General features: G+C 38.7%; 1 protein-coding gene across 1 annotated transcript in view; it reads left to right on the top strand.

Annotated features, from left to right (window-relative positions):
- The window catches only part of LOC125462434 (brain-specific angiogenesis inhibitor 1-associated protein 2-like protein 1), a 140,792-nt gene that overhangs the window by 7,963 nt on the left and 111,106 nt on the right, over positions 1–21,723 (top strand). Inside the window, exon 3 of the mRNA XM_059654066.1 lies at positions 19,908–19,994. Coding sequence (XP_059510049.1) covers positions 19,908–19,994 — 87 coding nt within the window. The remainder of the gene's footprint in view (positions 1–19,907; positions 19,995–21,723) is intronic.

Raw genomic sequence — 21,723 nt, 5'->3', positions numbered from 1 at the left:
TCTTCAATGCTTTCAATGTATGCACTCCTCTTCTAGCTTTACCATTAAGTTGAATATAGTATAGAACATCCTTTTTATTGTCCCATGTACTCCATTGTAGGAGTACAGTGAAAATCTTTCACAATGTCCATCTTATGGTGACATTTTAGGTTCACTTATCTAGGTGCAATTCTTGGGTACAGCGGTGGAATAAAAGTAATTGCATTACTTTACAGATGAAAAATAACTTTAAAAATAGCACATCATCAAAGGGTTGACATTAAAGTTGGGTAGGAAATTTCAAATAGACATTACAACGGCATAGGGCCTCCACATGTGGTCCTACCGCCTGCGCCAGACCCCAGTCCAAGTCCCAGTCTGCTCTGTACCGGCATTCAGCTGCTCCAAGGCAAGTTCCAGGGCTACCTCCCCCATGCCACTCTCTGCTTGGGGCCCACTGCCTGCACGGTGCTCTGGGGCTGCTTCCCCACACTGTTTGGCTGTTCCGGGGCCCTCAGCCCACATGCTGAACCAGGGTTTGCTGAGTATATCTTGGTGAGTTTGTAGTCCTCAAATCAATATGATGAAACACTGTAAAGCACTCACTGGCAATTGTGGTCTGTTGGCGCTACACAAGGTCTGGGATTACATTTGTTGCAGCATTTTCCTTTAGCAACGTAATCACAGCTTCAAATATGTGACCCTGCAACTGCTTCCCTTTCACCTACCTGGAATAGTAGCTGACTGCTACCAAGAACATTGTACTTTTTTTTGAAGAGATTACCATCATCCTGAAGGAAAGGAAGATTAATATCAATGGTTCTCTTGATTTCTGGCATTGGTTTAACACACACACATGCTGCAGTATCATCTCTTCCAATGATTTTGAGAGAACTTGCCAACAGACAGAACATCTTTTTCTCTGGATTGACATTTTGTGATACCAAATGTTTTTATGCAATTGTTTAGCATATCATGTCTCAGAATTCTTGCAATCTTTCTTCATAAATGAGTAAATCATCCACTACACACGTCCTCTGTGTTCATAGAACAGTTTGAGAATGGGAATGTGGGGTATGTATTCATCATTATTTGATAGTGTTCTCTGACCTGTGCACGTTCTTCATTAGATATTTGTGCATCTGATTTCATTGAAGCCACTGAGTTGTTCTTTGTAGAGTTAGAATTATTTATCTGAAAGCTCTCGCCTCTCCAATTAAAGTTATATCACCCTGATCAAGCTTTGCCACAGTAATATTGGATAAAGTATCTTTTATAGCTTGCTTGTTCCCCAGAAAGCACTGGGCCTTTGCATTAAACTTCATCATCCTTTGACTGAATCGTTAGTATTTGTGCAGGCTTTCTAATTCTTTAGAATTTAATAGTATTAGTAAGGTTTGGTGCTCTGTCTTTATGTTGAAACAAAGATCAAGAACATAATCTGCAAAGTGGATGCATCTTGTTTGTATCAACAAATGCCAAAGTCAGCTGCAAGAACCTATATTTGTTTAGGTTATGTCTCGTTTCCCATTGGTGTTACAGCACCACTCAGTCCATTGTCATGTTCCGTCTTAGATGATGTCCTAATCCATGGATCCACTATGTGACAAACATAAATGTGAGGTAATACACTTCATACGAAGTAATAAGACAAGGGAGTACTCAACAATTGGCAGGGCACTTGGAATCTCAGAGGAACAGAGGAATCTTGGTGTGCTTGTCCTCCAAACCCTGAAGTTGGCAGGGTAGGTTAATAGAGTAGTCAAGGCATACAGGAAGCTTGATTTTTCAGTCGAGGCGTATATTAAAACAGCAGGAAGATTATGTTGAAGCTGTAGAGTACATTGATTAGGCCATAGCGAGAGTACTCTTTGCAGTTCTGGTCACCATGCTATTGGAATGATGTGACTGCAGTGGATGGGGTGCAGAGGAGATTCATCAGCATGTTGCCTGGGACGTAGCTTTTTAGCTATAAAATGTAAAGTTGTCACAACCTTTAACAGACCAAAGGTCTGCATTCCATTAGAGAGAACTGGCGGTTTAACCTGAGGGTCATCATTCCTCTAATGAGGGGAGAAGTTGAGAAGGAGAGTCCTTCATGGTAACCTCAGCAAACGTGGGAATTGATGTCTTACTGCATCACAATACTGCCCTCCAGCCCACTGAGGTAACCAACTTTTATTTTAACTATGAAAAGAGGCTGGATATGCTCATAAACAAATGAACGGGCAAGCAATGGATTCATGATATTATCGCTGGACTGCTAATCTAGAGACCTGGATAACATTCTTGGGACTCTGGTTCAAATCCTGCCACTGCAGATGGTGGAACTTAATTTCAGGTATTTTATTGAATTCAAGAATCTAATGATGACCATGAATCCATCGTCAATTGCAGGAAAAACCCACCTGGCTGCCTAATGTCCTTTTAATGGAAAGAAACTGCCATCCTTACCTGCTCTGGCCTACATGTGACTTCAGACCCACAGCAATGTGGTTAACTCTGGGCAGTTAGGGATGGACAATAAATGCTGTTTAGCTAGCAATGTCTTCATTGCATTAATGAATAAAGGAAAAAAAAATTGCTGGAGTGACTCAGCAAGTCAGGTAGTATCAGAAGGGTCTTCTTTTATTCTAAACAACTGTCGCCAGGATCAGCATTAAGTCTGGTTTCTTTTCAGAGATGCTGAGTTTCTCGCAGCAATTTGTTTTTGTGTATTTCAGTTCACCAACATCTGCAGTTCTTTGCTTTATTTTAACAAATTAGCTCAGGTTGTTTTCTTTGGCACAGAGAAGGTTAAGGCGGAGATCTTGGGAGGGGGAGATCCTAAGATTGAGCGGCCTGGATAGGTTGGACCTCAAATAACTTTTTCCCCTTAGTTGTAGGGTTTTTAAAAAAGGGGACATGTTTTTTAAAAAAGTGAAAAGTAGAAGGTTCAGCGAAGATGTGGGTGGTGGAATGTACTGCCTGGGAGGGTAATTTAGGCGGGTAACCTCCCGATCTTTTGAAAAAACTTGGATAAATACTTCAGAGGTAGTAGGAACTGTAGATGCTGGATAAATACTTGACATGTTATGACATTCAAGTGGGAAGTGGGACTAGTATAGGTAGCTGTGTACTTCTGGCAGTGTAGTCCCAATGGGTTGAAGGGCCTCTTCACATTACATGATTCTGTGAATCCAAACAGCCATTCTAGGACAATGAATGACATTTTTGTCAAAGATTTCTGGTGCTGACGTGCTGAAGGATAGTCTGTTGAAATAAACCCTCAAAAACCATGGAATGGAGGCTGCTAATGGGTTATTGTGGGACAGTTGCCAAAAAAAAAACGCTTTTTGCATTTGACGATTGAATTTTCTCGTTTTTGCTAAGCTCTTGTCCTTACAAAGTACAGGAATAATTTCACTTTGTTCAGCTGTGCATGATCTATGCAGATTCTGACAGATCTGAGTTTGTGGACCATTCCTGAGCAACAGCTTGTTGGTACAGTCACAGGAAGAATAACCCTTTAACTTCTTTTTCCAGCAAGTAGCTTGGAATGCTCCCTTCCACTTGCAAATCTGGCATTCAGTCTTCTTGGCGGGATGCCTTGCAGCATTGTTTTATCCTGCCACATTGATAACAACAGCTAGGGAAATTGATAGATGCTGCTACTGTCTCATCTGAGTTTTGAATGGCCACCTCCTTTTTAGTTTTAAATTCTACAACTTTGCCAAGTCAATTGCTTTTGGAATGTAGTTCTGCCTTTTGCCCATAAAACATTACGAAGTGGGATAGATTTTGAATAATCCCCACATGGCAGTGGGATGAGTTTAAAGTAAAACCTGGAATTAAAAAAGCTAGTCTCAGTAGTGGTGACCATAGACAGCTATCATCAATTATTTAAAAACCTATCTGGTTCAGCAACGTCCGTTGGGGAAGGGAGTCTGCCAACCTTGCCCAGTCTGGTCTATCAGAGATAATGGGAACTGCAGATGCTGGAGATTCCAAGATAATAAAATGTGAGGCTGGATGAACACAGCAGGCCAAGCAGCATCTCAGGAGCACCTGTGCTCCTGAGATGCTGCTTGGCCTGCTGTGTTCATCCAGCCTCACATTTTATTATCCAGTCTGGTCTATGTTTGACTCCAGATCTACACCGATGTGTGGTTTGACTGTAAACTGCTGCCTGTAATGCCGTAGCAAGTTAGTTGGTTCAAGAGAAATTATGAATGGACAAATGTAGTCCTTGCCAGTGGTGCTCATACCCAATTACAAGGCATATTTTTAAGGTGAGAGAAGAAAGTTTAAAAGACATGAGGGGCGACATGTCTTTACACGCGGTTGTTTGTGTGTGGAATGAACTTCCAGGGAGGATTGGATGCAGTTACAGTTATGATGTTTAAAAGACATTTGGATAAACATGTGACCATGAAAGACTTGGAGGGATACGGCCCAAACACAGGCAAATGGAACTAGTTCAATTTGGGAACGTGGTCGGCTTGGACTGGTTGGAATGAAGGGTCTGTTTCTATATTGTATGACTCTGACTCTATTTAGTATTGCCCGTAGCCTGTTGACACACTTGGAACAATGCTTGTTCGTAATTCTACTTATCACTGAGCAGAAATTGGATAATTGCAGTTGTATGTCATGTAATGCAACCATTTTAAAGATGTCCTTCAGAATTCTAATGTAGTGTCTGTATCATCCAATTAACATATTACTCTGCTGTTGATCTCCCTAAATTGCTTTCAAATGATGAATCTTTTGATCTTGTGAGAAGTCTCCCATGGCACACTTTCAACAGTGCATTGAAAGTCTAAATTTAAAATTTTCATATTTCCCACAGGGTTTCTTGCCAATGTAGCTAAAATTAAAATATGCTGAGATTAAGTTTACTTCCCAAGACTAGAAATTGAGATCCAGAAAATCTGCTTAAAAACCAAATTAAATTTATCACCAACGCACTTATCTGGCACAATGACTACATTGTAAAATCACCTGAGAAGGCCAAGGACCTTAAGTACAGAATCGTTGAAGTGTTTTCCGAGATAGGAAACAATCAGATTATCTCTTGTCAGGAGTGAAAATACAAGGAAAGATTTGACACTTTTTCACAAAAATATTTGAAAAAAGTATTAAATGGACTAAGAACTTACAGCAGAGTGATTGGCTAAATTGTTTGCCAATCTGGGAAAAATAAAAGGGGGGGGAATAAAAACCAAGTAATGGCATTAAGAAGAAAAGCTGGTGAGTAGACGATTGACTTTTACAATGACGTTGTTTAGAACGAAATGAATAACTAATTGGGATAATTTGAGCAGAAATGGTATAATTTGCAGTGCAGTATTTTGCTTTTTACAAGGTATTAACAAAAGACCAGATTTATATCCCTATTTTTTTTCAAATGTTCTGAAATGCTGCTTGATATGCAACAGCTGAGAAGGATGGCTTTTTGATTTTATTTGAAGCGCCCCAGAAATAGGTACATATTACCTCGGCCTGACTCCTGACTAATTGTCTTGTTTTAATGTCTACTAACTCGCTGTTTTTGTTTCACTGAACTCTCTTAAGCATCATTGCTTCCTCTGTCTTAATTTAGAGCTTTGTCACTCATTTTTCAATTGTACTTTTATCTCATAACTGTTCCCTTTTTGCCTAACTAACCTATTTTTCTAATTGTTCTGTTTAGAGATGTTATACTTCTCTGGAGCAGTTGGGACTGGAACCATAGGAATGCTACCACTTCATCACAAAAAGCATCTTCTTGTTTTGCTCTAAGTTCTTCTTGTTCTAGTTAAAATCTGCTGTGCTACTTTCCAGATTGATTGATTTGTGTCTGAGTAATTTGCCAGATTGCTTCAAATGTCAGAAGTGTCACTGCTGAAACTGCACACGCAAACCATATCTAGTTGATAAATGGGTCAATCCTAGCAGCACACTTCTAGTTAGGTAGTGAGTAATTCAGTAGTTACTTTATTATCTATTTACCCTTTTGAAGGCAGTGATAGTTCCAATTATTTAGTCTGAGTTGAAATAGAAGGCTTTAGAGATAATAGATATGTTGATATTCAGTCTTTCGAACTCAATAGTCTTTGGACTTGTTCCTTAAAATGGCAAAAGTAACTCCACAATTTAAGTACAAGGGGTTCTGTGCTAACACATGTTCTGTCAACACGAATTGGCTATAACGCAATTGATGAATAGTGGAACGGTATTTGTGAAATACCAGCTTTGTTTTGGCTATAACATGATTTGAACGTTGACATCATATGATTGGTTCGCGGACTTTGTTCTGAGCACGTGCCAGAAGAGTCCCTGTGCTGGCTTCAAGGAACCTCGTGCTTTGGGAGGTACTGTACAATTCTGCCATATTACCCACAAAATGCGAGGACAAAGTGGCAAGAATAATAACAAGAAGCATCCTGGTGATAAAATTGCCAGTGGTGTACATAAGAGAGGCTATAAAGCTGGATGTTGTAATGTGTTTTGAGCGTAATGAGGGAACATAATATTGCTTGTATAACAGGAATGAAGGTGTCTACTTTGCGCACCATTAGAAACAAGGCAGAAAAGATTAAAGCAAGCTGTATTGCTGGAATGAATTTGTGCTAGCAAATCTGAGGGGCAATGAACAGAGGATCTTGAGACGGAACTGCTTCCAAGTGGATAGAAGAGCAAACGAAGAAGTGATCTGGAACCACCCTTCTCACCATAAAAGAAAAAACCTTATCAATTTATGAAGATCTATCAAAACAAGCAGAAAATCCTACACGTGTTTGCCTTTTAATGTCAGCAGTGGCTGGTTTGCCAATATTAAGAACAGCTATTCTTTTCATAACATAGTTATGTGGTGAAGTTGCCAGTGCAGACGAGGAGCATGTGATGACGTTTCCTCCCATGGTAAAAAAATTAATTGAAGACACAGCTTAATCCTAGAAACGAATGCCATCAAGCATATTCATTTCTATGAACGAAGCACATGCTCCAGACTTTGAGGTGGCAAAAGGATCCAATGGCGCTGCTGCTGGGTGCCCACACCAGTGGAGACTTAAAGTTTTTAAGCCTGTAGTAGTGTACCACTCTACCAACCTGCGAGCCCCGATAACCTTAAGTCTACTCTAGGCATCTACTATAGGTCGAGCCAAAGAGGTTGGATGACTGGGCAAATGTTTTTCTGACCTTATTGTTGATGTTTTCGAAGACCTTTTAGAAAATATTGCAGGGAAAAAAATGGATTTCAAGATTCTCCTCATATTGGACAATGCACCAAACCATCCACAAACTATTATTGAGCTTTCAGAAAACGTCAAAGTGCTATTTCTACCCCCAGACACAGCCCCTCTCAACCTATGGACTGTGGTGTAATAGCAGCTTTTAAAACTTATTAATTAAGGCGCACATTTAAGAGGCTGATTGCAGTCACTGAGGGGGATAAAGACTGAGTTCTTCAATTCTGGAAGAGCCTTAACATCAAGAATGCATTTGGCGTTGTCATGGAGGTCTGGTGTGATGTCAGTAAGGACTGATTGCATCCAGTTTGGTGGAAGCTTCTCTTAGATTTTTTTTTTGAAAAGGCTTTGATCTGTCAGAGGAACTCCCAAGTATCAAAGAATGTGTTGGTCTTGCAAAGCAAGCCGGATTTGACGAAGTGGAGAGTGAGAAAGTTCAAGAGCTGCTTGAATCCCACTGTGATAGCTGATCTACAACTTGACACTGAGGGGGAAGTGGAAGCTGGAGATAAAGAAGATGAGGCCCAGGATGCAGCATTGAGAGTTTTCCACTTCTGTTTTGTCTTCTATCCTGAGGGAAACTGTTGATGTGGAGGTGCCAGTGTTGGACTGGGGTGGACAAGGTCAGAAATCTCACGACACCAGGTTATGGTCCAATAGGTTTATTTGAAAACACGAGCTTTTGGAGTCTAATGATTAGAGGACAATGATTACAATGCAGCAGGGTAGCAGTTCATGAAGTAAAAACTTCTTTGGCACCCTATGAACTGCTTCAACAATGAAGAAAAAGAGCAAAGCAACAAAATCTGCATGTCTTTTTAAGCCAACCCCCCCAAAAAACAGTCAGGAGACAATGAACCACAGCCATCCACTTCTGGATTAACTTTTTTGCCCTAACTCTGCAAACAAACTGAACTTGAAGACGATGATAACCCTCAGCCCCTACGTTAGCAACATTTCAAGATAGTGTGATAAATTTACTGTTATTTCACTTACCACAAGTGAATTAAATGTTTGTTCAAACTGTGATATCCTTCAGTGTTAGCTTCTGAGTGATTTTTTTGAGACATTTTGAGTGATAGTTTTTGTTGTTCTGCCCCAACTCTCTCTCCCCATAGGCCTTGTTATTTCTATAGCATGATTTTCTATAATGTGTCATTTCACAGGAAGGCATCTGTTCATTTATAGCAGGACCCACTGTATTGGAGGGATAGAGAAAACTGGGAGTTGCAGACTGTTAGCCAACCTCCTTCATATATTAAATACTAAATATTTGAATCGATTATAAAGAATGTGATAACGAGACACTTAGAAAATAATAGTAAGATTGGGCACAGTCAACGTAAATTTATGAAAGGGAAATAACATTGAATAAACCTGTTAGAGTTTTCTTTTGACGATATAATTAGATTACACAAGGGAGAAACAGTGGACGTGACATTTAACGTTTTTAGAAACTTTTAAGGTCTCACCCAAGAGGTTAGTAAACCATTTTAGAGCACAGAAGATTGGACAGATTGAATGAATATACAGGCAAGGATTGAGAATTGATTACAGACAAAACACTTGGGATAAGTGATAATAGGAACTGCAGATACTGGAGAATCTAAGATAACAAGGTGCGGAGCTGGATGAACACAGCAGGCCAAGCAGCATCAGAGGAGCAGGAAAGCTGACGTTTCTGGCCTAGACCCTTCATCAGAAATGGGGGAGGGGAAGAGGGTTCTGAAATAGTTTGTTTTTCAGATCAATGGGCTGTGTGACCAGAATTATCAGTATTTGAGCCCAGCTTATCAATGATTTCAGTGCAGGAGTTAAACTAATATTCGCAAGTTTACAAATGACAAAACTAGTTGGGAGTGGGAATTGAGGTGGACGTAAAGACTCTTCAAGGAGATCTGGACATTCTGTTTTAAATAGGTAAAGAATTGACAGGTGAAATACAATGTGGCGAAATTTGAGGTTATCCACTCTGGAAGGCAAACAGAAATGCAGGGCAAAATCTTAGAGGGGCCTGAACAACATGTGCTATGGTGAGATTGGCAGAATAGTGCAAGAATTCTGGTTTTAAAAAAATAGAGGGTGAAAATAAACTTTTGAGGGTAACTTACAAGTGATATCAAGATAGACAACAAGACCTTCTTCTTTAAATATATAAAAAGAAGAGGCTAATGTGAACATAGGCCCCTTAGAGAATGAAGTTGGGAAAGGCAGTAGAGTAGAATAAATATGTTGCATCAGTCTCCTTGGTAGAAGACACATGTCATTCCAAAAATACTAAGTAATCAAGGAGCAAAAAGGGATAGGAAATAAGTACAATAACCATTACTGGAGAAAAAGTACTAGTGAAGCTAATGGAGTTAAAGACTGATCTAAATTCTCTGGACCAGGTGGAATGCTGCTTAAGATTTTTTAAAAAAAGCTACCAAAATACTAGGTACACCAATAGTAATATTATAACTGGACTTTGACTCTGGAGGAGTGCTGTAGGTTTGGAAAACTGCCAATGTAACATGTTTTCCAGTAAGGAACATAAACAAAAATAAAGGTAGCTATAGGCCAGTTAGTTTAGTATCTGTTGTTTGGATTTCTAGAAAGCATCTGATAAAGTACCATGATGAGATTCCATGATGTTGGAGTTAGTATTTTAGCATGGATAATTGGCTAATTGCCATTAGATGCAGTCCAGAGTAAGTTCACTAAGTTGATCCTGGGTATGGGGGAGAAGCTGAGTGAATTGGGCCTGTAATCAGAGGTTTAAAAGAACATGAGGCAACTTTATTAGTAGGAAACAGAGCTAAGTTAAGGGGATGTTTTCAAGATGGCAACTTATATCTAGTGGAGTGCCACAAGGATTAGTGGGGGCGCTACATTTACTTACAATACAGTGGCTTTACTTATCCAATTAATTACAATGTACCATAGCCAAGTTTTCAGATGACACGCAAAACAGGTGGAAAGGCAAGGAGTGAGGATGACGAGTCTGAAGGGAGATATACTGAAGAGTTTCGTGAGTGGGCAAAAACTTGGCGAATGAAGTGTAACATGGGAAGATGTGAGGTAATGCATTTTGGCAAGAATAGAGGAATTGAATATTATTTAAATAGGAATAGACTGAAAAGTGATAGCAGAGGATTTGGGCGTCCCTGTGCATAAAACACAAAGTTAACAATTCCATACAGGTATTGGGGAAGTCAAATGGAATGTTGCTTTTATATAAAAGGAAATTGAGTACAAAAATAAGGAAGTCTTGTTTAAAAACTGTACGAGAGCACTAATCAGACCACGCCTGGAATACTGCAATCAGTTTTAGCCCCCTGAATTAATGCAAGATATACTGGCATCAGAAGGAGTCCAGAGAAGAAGTGCTAGGTTAATTCTGGGTATGTGGGGGAGAAATTGAGCGAGTCAAGGCTGTGCTCATTGCAGTTTAGAAGAATATGAGGCAACCTGATTGAAATGTGCAGAATTATTAGGGAATTTGCCCAGATGGATACTGAGAGGTTGTCTTTTTGTGGAATTTCAGATTAAAGGAAGAATCTCATTAAGGAATCACCTATATTGGAGCAAGGTGAAATTTTTTCTCTAAGGGCTGTGAATCTGTGGAATTCTTTACCAGAGAGGGGAGAAGATTGGGATCTGCTTCATACATTGTTTTGTATTCCTCCAGACAGCTGAGACTGTGTAGTGAACCAGGTGGCAAACTTGGATCAGACTAGAATGGTCCTGCCATTGTCTCCACTGCTGAACCTGGGGAAAGAGGATATCCACTTCAGTGCAACTCTGTCCAGCAGAACCTCCAGGTCCTTGCCTGCAAGGCAGGGCACAATATTTTCTTTGTCTGCCATGTTCAGGACAAATGTAAGCAAGTGTGCAAAGCAGCTTCACGCTGACAGTGCTTATCCAGGTGCACATTTGGACTTTTAAAGATGGTGACTGACTGGAATCCTCGGCATAATTTGGGGTTATTCTGGCAGTGCTGTTATTCTGGGAGTTACACATGGTTAAATGGGGCAGGGTAGGTAGATAATGACGTATGTTTATGAAAGAATGGTGAGAGATCTCAGCAAGTGCCACACTAAGAAACCCTCCAAAAATTGAATGTGACAGACAGACAATGTAAGATTCAGGCCAAAGCATATTTCTTAAATGGAGAGAGGCTGGGTAGTGTTGAATTTCAAAGGGACTTGGGAGCCATTGTTCACGCATTCAGGGGAAGTGCTGACGTAGTAGTGGTGTCACCAGTGTAAATATCTAAAGGCTCAGGCTAATGCTTTGGGGCATATGTTCAAATCCCACCTCAGTAGCCAATGGAAATTAAATTTAATTTGCAATTGTAACCATGGAACTATTGTCGATTGTCACCAAAAAATGTCAGGTTCTTTGTCCTTTGATAAGAAGGAAATCTGCCGTTCTTAACTTGGTCTGGTCTACACGAAACTCCAGAACCACAAAAATGAGGTTAATCTTTTAGTTCCCTTCTGAAATGACTCTAAGCCACCTAATTTAAGGCAGATCCATAAATGAATAAAGGAAACAAAAAACTCAATGCATGTTATTGTGCAGGGAAAACAAGCAATTAAGAAATCAAATGGGATGTTAGCCTTTGTTACAGGAGAATTTGAGTGTAGAGGCAAAGATCTCATACGGCAATAGACAGACTGTGAAACCACAACTGGAGTATATCTACTGAAAGATTTATTTGCCATTTGAGAGAAAACAATAAAGTTTCACAAAACTAATTCCTTGGCTAGAGATTATCCTACAAGGGTAGGTTAAATAGATTTAGCCTTTTTATTCTTTTGGAGGTGAGAAGAATGAGACAGTCTCAGTCTCATTCAAACATTTTTTTTAAACAGGGCAAGACAGGATAAATGCAGGGAGGATGTTTCTCCTGATGGTCAGGCTGTTTAGAACTATGGTGAAGAGGAACTTCTTCACTCAAACGGTGATGGGTCATTGGAATTCTCTTCGCCATGGACTGTGGAAACTATCATTTGTGTTCAAGATAGGTCAATAGATTGCTTCATATTAAAAACATTAGAGGGATGTGGAGGTGTATTGCAAGTGCGAACAGTATTGAGACAGACAATGAATGCAATTGTGGTCAATAGCAAGCGGGCTTAAAAATCTGTATGGCTATTTCTTATTGAGTTCTTGCATTTTAGTCAAAAAGCTTATCCTTTGTGTAGGGATAAGATGAAACTAGTCCAACAGTCTTTCCATATATTCTGTTCAGTTGCAGAAACTGAGCATGCAGGTTTAGCAGGTGGTAAAGGTGACAAATGGTATGTTGGCCTTCATAACAAGAGGATTCTGTAAAAAGCAGGAACTGGGATGACTTGCTGCAGTTGTACAATAGGTTGGTGATATTACATCTGGAGTTTTGTGTGTAGTTTTGATCTTCTTATCTGAGGACGATGGGTGTCTGGAATGACAAGACTGACACATGAAGAGAGACTGTATCGTTTGGAACTATAGTCACTGGAGGTTTGACGATTGAGGGGTGGAATCTCTCCAACCTATAAAATTCTAACAGGACTAGACAAAGGAACATCCTGCATTTTCCGATGATCAAGGAGACGAGAACCAGGGGTCACAGTTTCTAAGGATATGGGGTGGGCCATGTAAGACTGAGTTGAGGAGAAATTTCTTTGGCCAGTGAAAGGCCAAAATGTTGAATGTTTTCAAAAAGGAGTTAGATACAGTTCTTGGGGGCAAAAAGGATAAAAGGGTATGGAGAAAAAGCAGAAATAGAATACTGAGTTCAATGATCAGTCATGACCATATTGATATCAAAGGGATGAATAGTCTATTCCTATGTTAAGGCAACCATTGAGGCTAGTTCAAAAACAATTATAATCTGAGCTGGTAGATCAGATCCAGAATGAAACCCAGCTTCATTAGATCAGAAGCTTTGTTTGTAGTTTTTAGTGTTGGTCAGTAACTGAACGTACTTGCATGAGGCTGTCAATGATTTTTTTTTAAGAAAAGTAGTTTCACCAAAGAAAACAAAAACACATGTTATCTTAAACTATTTAAGCACTATTTCAAAAGGTTTTGTTTCAAATATCAGAAATATGAATTTGGCCTTTTTTACTCTCCCCAACCACTTTACAGATACTCAGACTTCAGAGGAGGGTCACCCTGTTTCCAGTTTAGAGTTCCTTGACAGGAGGCATGGCTGTACACAGTTTCTTTCTGGAAAATCCCTGCAATTTACATGATAATATCTTTTCTTCCAAGTTTCTTCTGAGACGCTGAAATAAACTGCTAGCAGTTTACTTATTTCTCAACATGGGCTTCTTAAACTCCCTTTCCACAGCCTTCTGTTTCGGGAGCATGTCCCTGAGTGTCATTAAACCATTCAGGACTTCCTTTTCTATGACCTGACTGTTTTGGAGACTGCTGGTTCTCTTTCTGAACGAATACTTGTTTCTGTCTCCCTGTTATAGGACACATTACTTCTGGACAACAGCCCAGTTTTATTACCTGTTATCCTTTAGTTTTTAGAGTACTAAACTGTTCACCTCATGGTCTTCCAGATTAGTTTATTTGAGGTTTTTAAAAGAAAACCCAGACAAACTTCAGTTTCATGTTAAAATTATGCCCTTCCCTGGTTTAATTAATACAGTAGAAATATAAATTAAACTTAAACCTCTATGCAGTTCCGTCCATGGCATTTTAGAACTCTCTTTTCTAAATAACAATATATAATGGACCTCTATCACAATGGTATTCTTTTAATGTCAGTGGTCCACCCTTGTAAATGTGTGATTTCTACTTGAAATGATTTAGTAATTTTATCACAGCATAAAATAATAAATAATACCAACCTGCAATTCCTGTGTTATAGTTGTGACTTGTAACCTGAGCACACCAGTCCCCTTTGAATTAGAACACTGTGCTCACTGTCACATGCTGTACTACTTGAGTCCCTACATCCTGTTGGTCTGATTACAGTAAGATACTTGCCTTGTTGCAGAATGTGATGTTTATGTAAGCTTTGTGTTTGCATATAAAATTGGTAAATAAAAGAATACAATACTATATAATTCTGCATTGAATTCATGTGGCACCTGTAATCCTACATTTTACAAGGAATTATTTTGTATCAGTGCAGTGATTTTGATTTTTATTGGAATGAAATAAGCATAAAATGCTGAAAGTTCTTTCATACTATTTAACCTCAACCAAGATGAGACACACAGATTTTAGAATGTCAGTCTTAACTATGGGGTGGGAGGGGAGGAAGCGGAACCAGCAAATGTTTATGCCTGCGTTGGGGTATTCAGTTTTGCTGTTCATTTCTATTCAAAACTTTAAAAGTTTTTGTTTTTAAAGTGGGCCTCTATTTGAAATCCTGCACATAGTCATCACTCGAATTTAGGCAAGACTCAGACTTATGCAATCATTTTCTTATTTACATTTGTAGTATTTACCCCTCCAAATTCTAGTTCGAGCATGAAAGACATTAGCTCGCATTTGAGTCCGGCCTGAGAGCAGCATGAGGTAACAATGAACGATTGTTGGACATCAGTGGGGTTCTCATCATTACAACAGCTCTAAGTTGAATTATGACTTAGACTGGCATTTCGAAAGGGGGCAGATGGATTTGTCTTGTCATGAATGTTCAGTTAATTTAGTTATAATGCAAATCATTATTGGTTTGATTTTAGAAATAGTAAGTTTCAAATTTTGTCATTTGCATGACCCTATCTAATGCCAGGTATCTTTCTCGTAATTTGCCTTACCAAATGTTGATTGCCTGTGTTCGCTTTTCCAACAATACAGCCTATGTGTAGAGGTGGTTTAGTGATGAATGAGAGGTCCATGTGAGAATGCTTCTTGATGCTGGTGTAAATCTGCTACTTAATAATTTATTCTAATACAAATACTGAAGCACGCATGTATTGAATTCAGTCATCACTGTCCATTTATTTTGTGTCTACCAACCCGAACTGTTTTCAGATGATGTCATAACTCTATTTAGGTTCAGTTAGTTAGAAAATACTACCCACTAAATCTTTTTTGTTTTACTTTTGTCTATGCTCATGTTTACACTCTTTGAGAAGTTTTCTTTTTTCTTTTTTTTTAACAATTCAAGGGAACAAAAGCAGTTTGGTTTTGTTTTACAAACATGCAAATCATGACTGGTAGAAAAAGACACTTTTTGGTTCACCCAAGCTGATCTAGTAAACTGTGATTCCCACCTAGCCCATTCTGATACATTCTCATCCCACCCAAAATCATTTCCTGGGAGAGATGAAGGCCCGTGTTAATGTAGTGGGATGGGTGCAATCTGAACTTGTTTTATAACCCAATAACCACGCCCCCCCCAAAACCCCAAACCCCTTAAATTATCAGAACTAGTCAAAGGAGATCATCTGACACAAACAACGTTATGCTGTACTGACCGCCTAGTACAAAGGTGATTTCTGCCCCAGCTAGGAGCAGGTCCAGTTCTCAATTGATGGAATTTGGCAATTTCAGTCTGTCCGCTGCATGAACTGCCAACATGTTCTAGTTGACCAATATTCTCTAGAAAATGCCTCCAATGATCTAACCTTGAGTCAAGCCTTGACTTCCCTAATTCAGTCAATTGTAAAAAAAACTATTCACTAACTGTGGCGCAGTTGAAAGCATTCAAGCCTTTTGGCTGGTAGGCAAAGGTGCCATACAGAGCTGAGCATGCATGTTTAGGCTTGATATTTTAATATAATGCTAACTGAATGCAGCTCTGCTGGCAATGCCAGCTTTCAAATGAGACATTAAACTGAGGCATAGTTTGTGCTGTCAGGAAGTGTTAAAAATCTGACAAAGCTATTATTGAAGAGCAAGGGAATTATCCTTGGCCTTCTGGCCAATGTCTAACCACCAGCCAACATCGCTTAAAAAAAAATTGTCTGACTGTTGTGCAAGCTTGCTGTGCACATATTTGCAACTGCATTACCTACGCTGCAACTGTAACTATGTATGCTTCAAAGAACTTGATTGCATGATACTTTGTCCCAGAGGAGTGATCTGATTTAAGTTTAAATTTAGACTAAATCTGTACTTCCCCGAATGTGGAGCCCTGTTCAGTTGCAGTTCATAAAAATGTTACAAACTGGGAATTAATCTTTCGGTCCTCCTCTGTACATTTTTTGTTTCCCCAAAGTCTTGATATCTCCAATGTGAATTGAGAAAATCCAAACAAGGCATACTGAAGCCTGAGTAAGGTCTTTTATATGGGCAAAATACTTGGGAAGTCTGGGCTTTGGTGGGTGGTCAATATGAATAGGCTTTGTAGCTACCTTCAAATCTTTGCAAATCTGATTTAGTTGAATCTGAGTCATGTAACTTCATTTTAACCCTGTGAGCTACCTGGATTAAACCTAATATAGTGAAATTTCACAATGTACATTTTATTAAGAAGCAAGCTGATCAAACTGTGTCACATTGTTTCCTAACAAGTTATGTTACATTTTCATAAGTGGAATGAAAAACATCTATTGTTTTGATAATTGTGGCTTTCATTCAGGACTAAAATCCAGTCTTGGAATTAGAAAGTTCTGAGGAAGGGCCACTGGACCCGAAATTTTAACTGTTTTTCTTTCTTCACAGATGCTGCCAGATTGGCTGAGCTTTTCCAGCAACTTTGTTTTTGTTCCTGATTTACAGCATTCGCAGTTCTTTCGGCTTTTATTTAGAAAGTCATCGATGCATATTTATGCTACATCTATGCTGGTTTTACTTTACATCAATTTTACACAGCTTGAAATTAGAGCCAGGGCTTAACTTCATTCTGGAATAAGGCAAGATAACAGCACTTTGGATTTTCACTTGAAAGCCCGTTTGGACTTTTGTGCCCACACTGCACAGTACAGGTTTAATAATGAAATAAACCCGAGACTACTTATCAACACACGTTGCAGTGTAATCGTACCCAGAAAATTTATGGGGACTGATAATCGAATTTCTCAGACTGGACACCTAATTATGCTGACTTGGAGACACAGGATCTGAAAGTATTTAATGTTGCATAAGAGACACTGCATTCTAGAACTAACCTCCTAGCGTAAAGATCATAATTTGTGACGTAAACAAAATAAATGTGGCTTTTTGTAAATGTGGGCTTGTTCTGGATTTTTTTGCAGAAAAGTGCAAGTAATCATAATTTTTGACTTGTTTTTCCCTTCCTCTCGAGGGGTACAAGAAAGAATTGTAACACCAAAAAAAATGGTGTACATTGCCACCCAAGGCCTCTAACCAGCATTGAAACTGTACAGCCATTGGATCATCTATTCCTTGAACCAAATTGGTGTTGTAAGATTTGTGGGGTGGGGGGGAACTAACATTTTTCGTGATCGAAGGAGACATAAACTCATCTTCCTAGTCTGATTGTTGTCAAGGGAAAATATTTAATTTTGTATCTGTTCTCAGGAGTGTATCTTGCTCATGTTTGAAAAGTCCCTTTCCAATTATAATTGAATTGCAGTAAAACCTAGGGAAAATTCTGAAAGGTTTTCCAAATAGGTTTAGTACTGTTATTGGACAAAATTAGAAAACTGGGGTTAAAATAAAAAAATGACATACTTTAAAGATTGGAATTTTTAGAAGAGTTTAATTTTAAATTCCTTTCATAATACTTTTTGACAATATTATTAGCCCACAGGGAAACTGTCCAATTTTAAAAGCTCTAGTTTACACTGTGCAGTGATAAACTCTCTTGTTTTAAACTTTTTATAAGTTCCTGAATAATAATCATTCTACTCCCAGCTATTTAAAAGGAGACCCAGCCCAGAAAAATTGGCACTTCCTTTTCACATTGTTGAAATTGCTTTGCCAAATGGACTTGCAGAGAAACTTTAGATTTCCACTGATCTTTATCGATTTCTGTTCCAGTGTTATCATACTTCCAAATGATCTGATGGGTGTGTGACTCTATAAATTTGTAGGATCAGAATGGATGATAATTGTAATATTTTGCAAGCTTTTAAAAAAAAAACTACCTGAAATTTTAATTTAGTTTTAAGTTCTATAGTAGCTGCTTTTTTTGTTTTACATTAAAACCTTTGTTTTCTGATTTTAACCATTTTCAAAAAGCCTTAACTCTGATTCTTGAAGTAACAAAGTACTACATAAAAGTTTAAAGACATAACAGAGAAGAAAATGCAGATATAATACAATTTGCATTCGCATTGCACTTCACACAATAAAACATCCCAAAGTATTTCACAGGGCTAATATTGAACAAAAATTTACCAAGCCGCAAAACATGTTGAGACCAATGACCCAAAGCTTGGTAAAAGAGATGGGTTTTAATGAGATAACAAGATGTGGAGCTAGATGAACACAGCAGGCCAAGCAGCATCAGAGGAGCAGGTCAGACCCAAACAGTCAGCTTTTCTGCTCCTTTGCTGCCTGGTCTGCTGTGTTCATTCAGTTCTACACCTTGTTATCTCAGATTCTCCAGCATTGGCAATTCCTACTATCTGAGTGGGTTTTAAAGAGTGCGTTAAAAGAGGAAAGATGGGTAGAGATCTTAGGGGAATGAATCCCAGAACTCGGGAGGCTTTGGCAGCGAGAGGCATAGCCACTTATGAAGCAAACTAGTAATATGTGGCTGGTTGACATGCATGCAAAAGTCAAAGAATTTTATTTTTCTCCTGGGAGGCCTCCATGATGGTACATATGTGTCACGTTACGTCTTAAAATAATCTTGGGTGAAAATGTTTTTGGTGTTAAATGAAAGGTTTTTTTCTCATTTGATATTTCTGTTCATACAAGATAAATTGTGAAATAACAATGCACAACCTGGAAAACACATCACAAGAATACAAATCCCAAATTTGTGACATGTTCATGCAACCCAATGAGATGCAAGATAACAAAGTGTGAAGCTGGATGAACACAGCAGGCCAAGCAGCATCTCAGGAGCACAAAGGCTGACGTTTCGTGCCTAGACCCTTTATCAGAGAGGGGGATGGGGAGAGGGTTCTGAAATAAATAGGGAGAGAGGGGGAAGCGGACCATAGATGGATAGAGGAGAAGATAGGTGGAGAGGAGAGTGTAGGTGGGGTTCCCAAGCGGAATATGAGTTGCTGTTCCTGCAACCTTCGGGTGGCATCATTGTGGCACTGCAGGAGGCCCATGATGGACATGTCGTCTAAAGAATGGGAGGGGGAGTTAAAATGGTTGCTTTTCTAATGCTATTCATAACCTGGTTCTCAAAACTAGTCGTCTTATCCATTTTGACAATCATAGCTATATTCACTTGCAACCTTAAACTTGGAATGTGGACGATTAAAGACGTAGTTTTTAAATTGTAAAATATTACCTTACCACTAAGAGGAAATTGCAATAATCTGACACTAGTGAATTACCTGAATAGAATAGCTGTCTTTACTTGATTGTAGGTTTGGATCAACTTGAAACAAAAACTGAAATTGCTGGGTAAACACTGCAGAAATGGCAGCATTGGTGGGAAGAAGGTAGAGTTAACTCTTCTTCAGCTCTGAAGAGTCACTTGACTCAAAACATTAACTCTGCTTTCTTCCCACTGCTGCCAGACCTGCTGAGTTTCACCAACAAAATATCTGTCAGATCACAAGCATCCATAGTTCTTTATTTTATTTTGATTGACTTGTTGTCTCTTAGAACAAAGAATATTGCGATTGTTTTCTAAATGAATAACTGCAGTTTGTTGAAATATTTTGTTTATTTTAACAGCTATGGTGGCTGCAGGAAAAACTTACTTTGACGGCATTTCAAAATTGGCAGAATTGAGCTCTCAGTCACCAGTTTCCAAAGAGCTAGGTAAGGTACATGTGAAATCATGGTTGGATTTTATATATCAATTCAGCATGTATTTGCAGGGAGATAATTCATTCATTTACGTTTATAAAATGTCTCGTGTCAAGAAAATCTTGGTGTTTCATTCATTGCCAATTTACTTGACAATGATAGCACTATATTGCGGGCAAACCTGCACATTGTTATTTGGTAGTCTGCTAAAACTTTAATGAATGACCAGTTAATTTCTACTTTACTGTGTCAGTCAATGATGGTATGGTGTCACTGATTTTAACTTCACTCTTCAAATTGATTTTTTAATAGGTTACTTAATCATTATTTCTAATCTTTATACCAAACCTAAAATATACTTGTTAATTAATTTCACAAAGCTTGACGAATGACTTTAAAAAAATGTAGGGTAGCGTGTTGCACGTTTTCCACTGGAGTACTTGTGGAAAAGAACACGAGTCAATATTATACCCTGGATTGTTTTAGGATAAAGGTTATTATGTATTCATGCTGTTTTAAAGTGCAATTAAATGTTTGCATTGTGAAGTGTGATTTACGTTTTTATGGATAGCTTTGCTATAAAGTGTTCTGATTAAAATCTGGAGGTAGAAGTATTCAAATAGAGATAGACAATCCTGATTTTATTCACTGTTTCTATTAATTGATTTTTTTTTTAAAAGTGAAAGATTTGTGATCTCTGAGTCAGAGATATTGCTGCAGACTAAGGACTGTTGAAGTTTACATAATCTAATTCAAAATATTAATTCTGTTTTGCCAATTGCCTCCCCACCAACATGACTGCCCATCTTGGCTCCTGATTTCTTCTCTGATTTTGCCATTATCTGTTCTAAATGGTCATTTGAAGTATACAAGTTGCTCAATTCTTTTTTAAAAAACAGGTAGATGCAGACCTGTACGTAGTAACTTAAACTAATTTCACTTTAACATTTGCATGTTTACATTTCATATTCTGTCTATATCGCTCCCCATTTTCTTTCATTTTCATCTTCCTTACCTGAAGAAATCCAGCAGAATGGCAGCAGAGAAGGTAGAATTAGTCAGCAATGCCTGCTGATACTATTTCAGTATGGGTTTGTACTTCATACAAGTATAGGCCAGATACTCTGTTTCTTTTAAAACCATGTTTGTTAACAATACATGCATGATAAGGCAGCAGAGCACAGCACTCTTTTGTATCAGTTTCATTTGTCTAGCAAGAGTCCTAGCTCATGACTATTGGGGTCATAGTTAAGTCACAACAACACTTTTGTGTGGTTTGTAATGGCTACAAGGGGTTAACATTAATTGGCTCTATCCATTCTAAGGAGTTCACCCAGTTCTAGAGGAGGAGACTAGGAACCCTACAGTAGCTTTTGGAGGGAGAAAGTGTATCTGTGCCAGAGCCAGGTAATTGTATCTCTATTTGCACTGTCATGCAGTAAACCTTCTTGTAATCCAAGAACACACTCTTCTGTATTTACTCTATCCCTCATCACAAGATAGGCCCACAATAAAGCAAAGACAAGGGAGGATTTTTGGCAGCAAGCTACCTCAAGTAGTCCTTAGTACTACACCAGTGGTGGTAACAAACTCCACAAGGTACCAGTAATGGCCAGCTAGGACAATATCCCATATCTCAGACTCTTACATATTCATTAAACCCTGCCCATACAGATACCTTGCCGCCTAAACTAAGATTCTCTGCTGTCACACCATCACTTGCTAAGACCACCAGTGGCTA

The sequence above is a fragment of the Stegostoma tigrinum genome, chromosome 23 (assembly GCF_030684315.1).
Source record: "Stegostoma tigrinum isolate sSteTig4 chromosome 23, sSteTig4.hap1, whole genome shotgun sequence".
Lineage (NCBI taxonomy): Eukaryota > Metazoa > Chordata > Chondrichthyes > Orectolobiformes > Stegostomatidae > Stegostoma > Stegostoma tigrinum.
The sequence above is the reverse complement of the archived record's forward strand: the minus strand, read 5'-3'. Positions and strand labels throughout refer to the sequence as shown.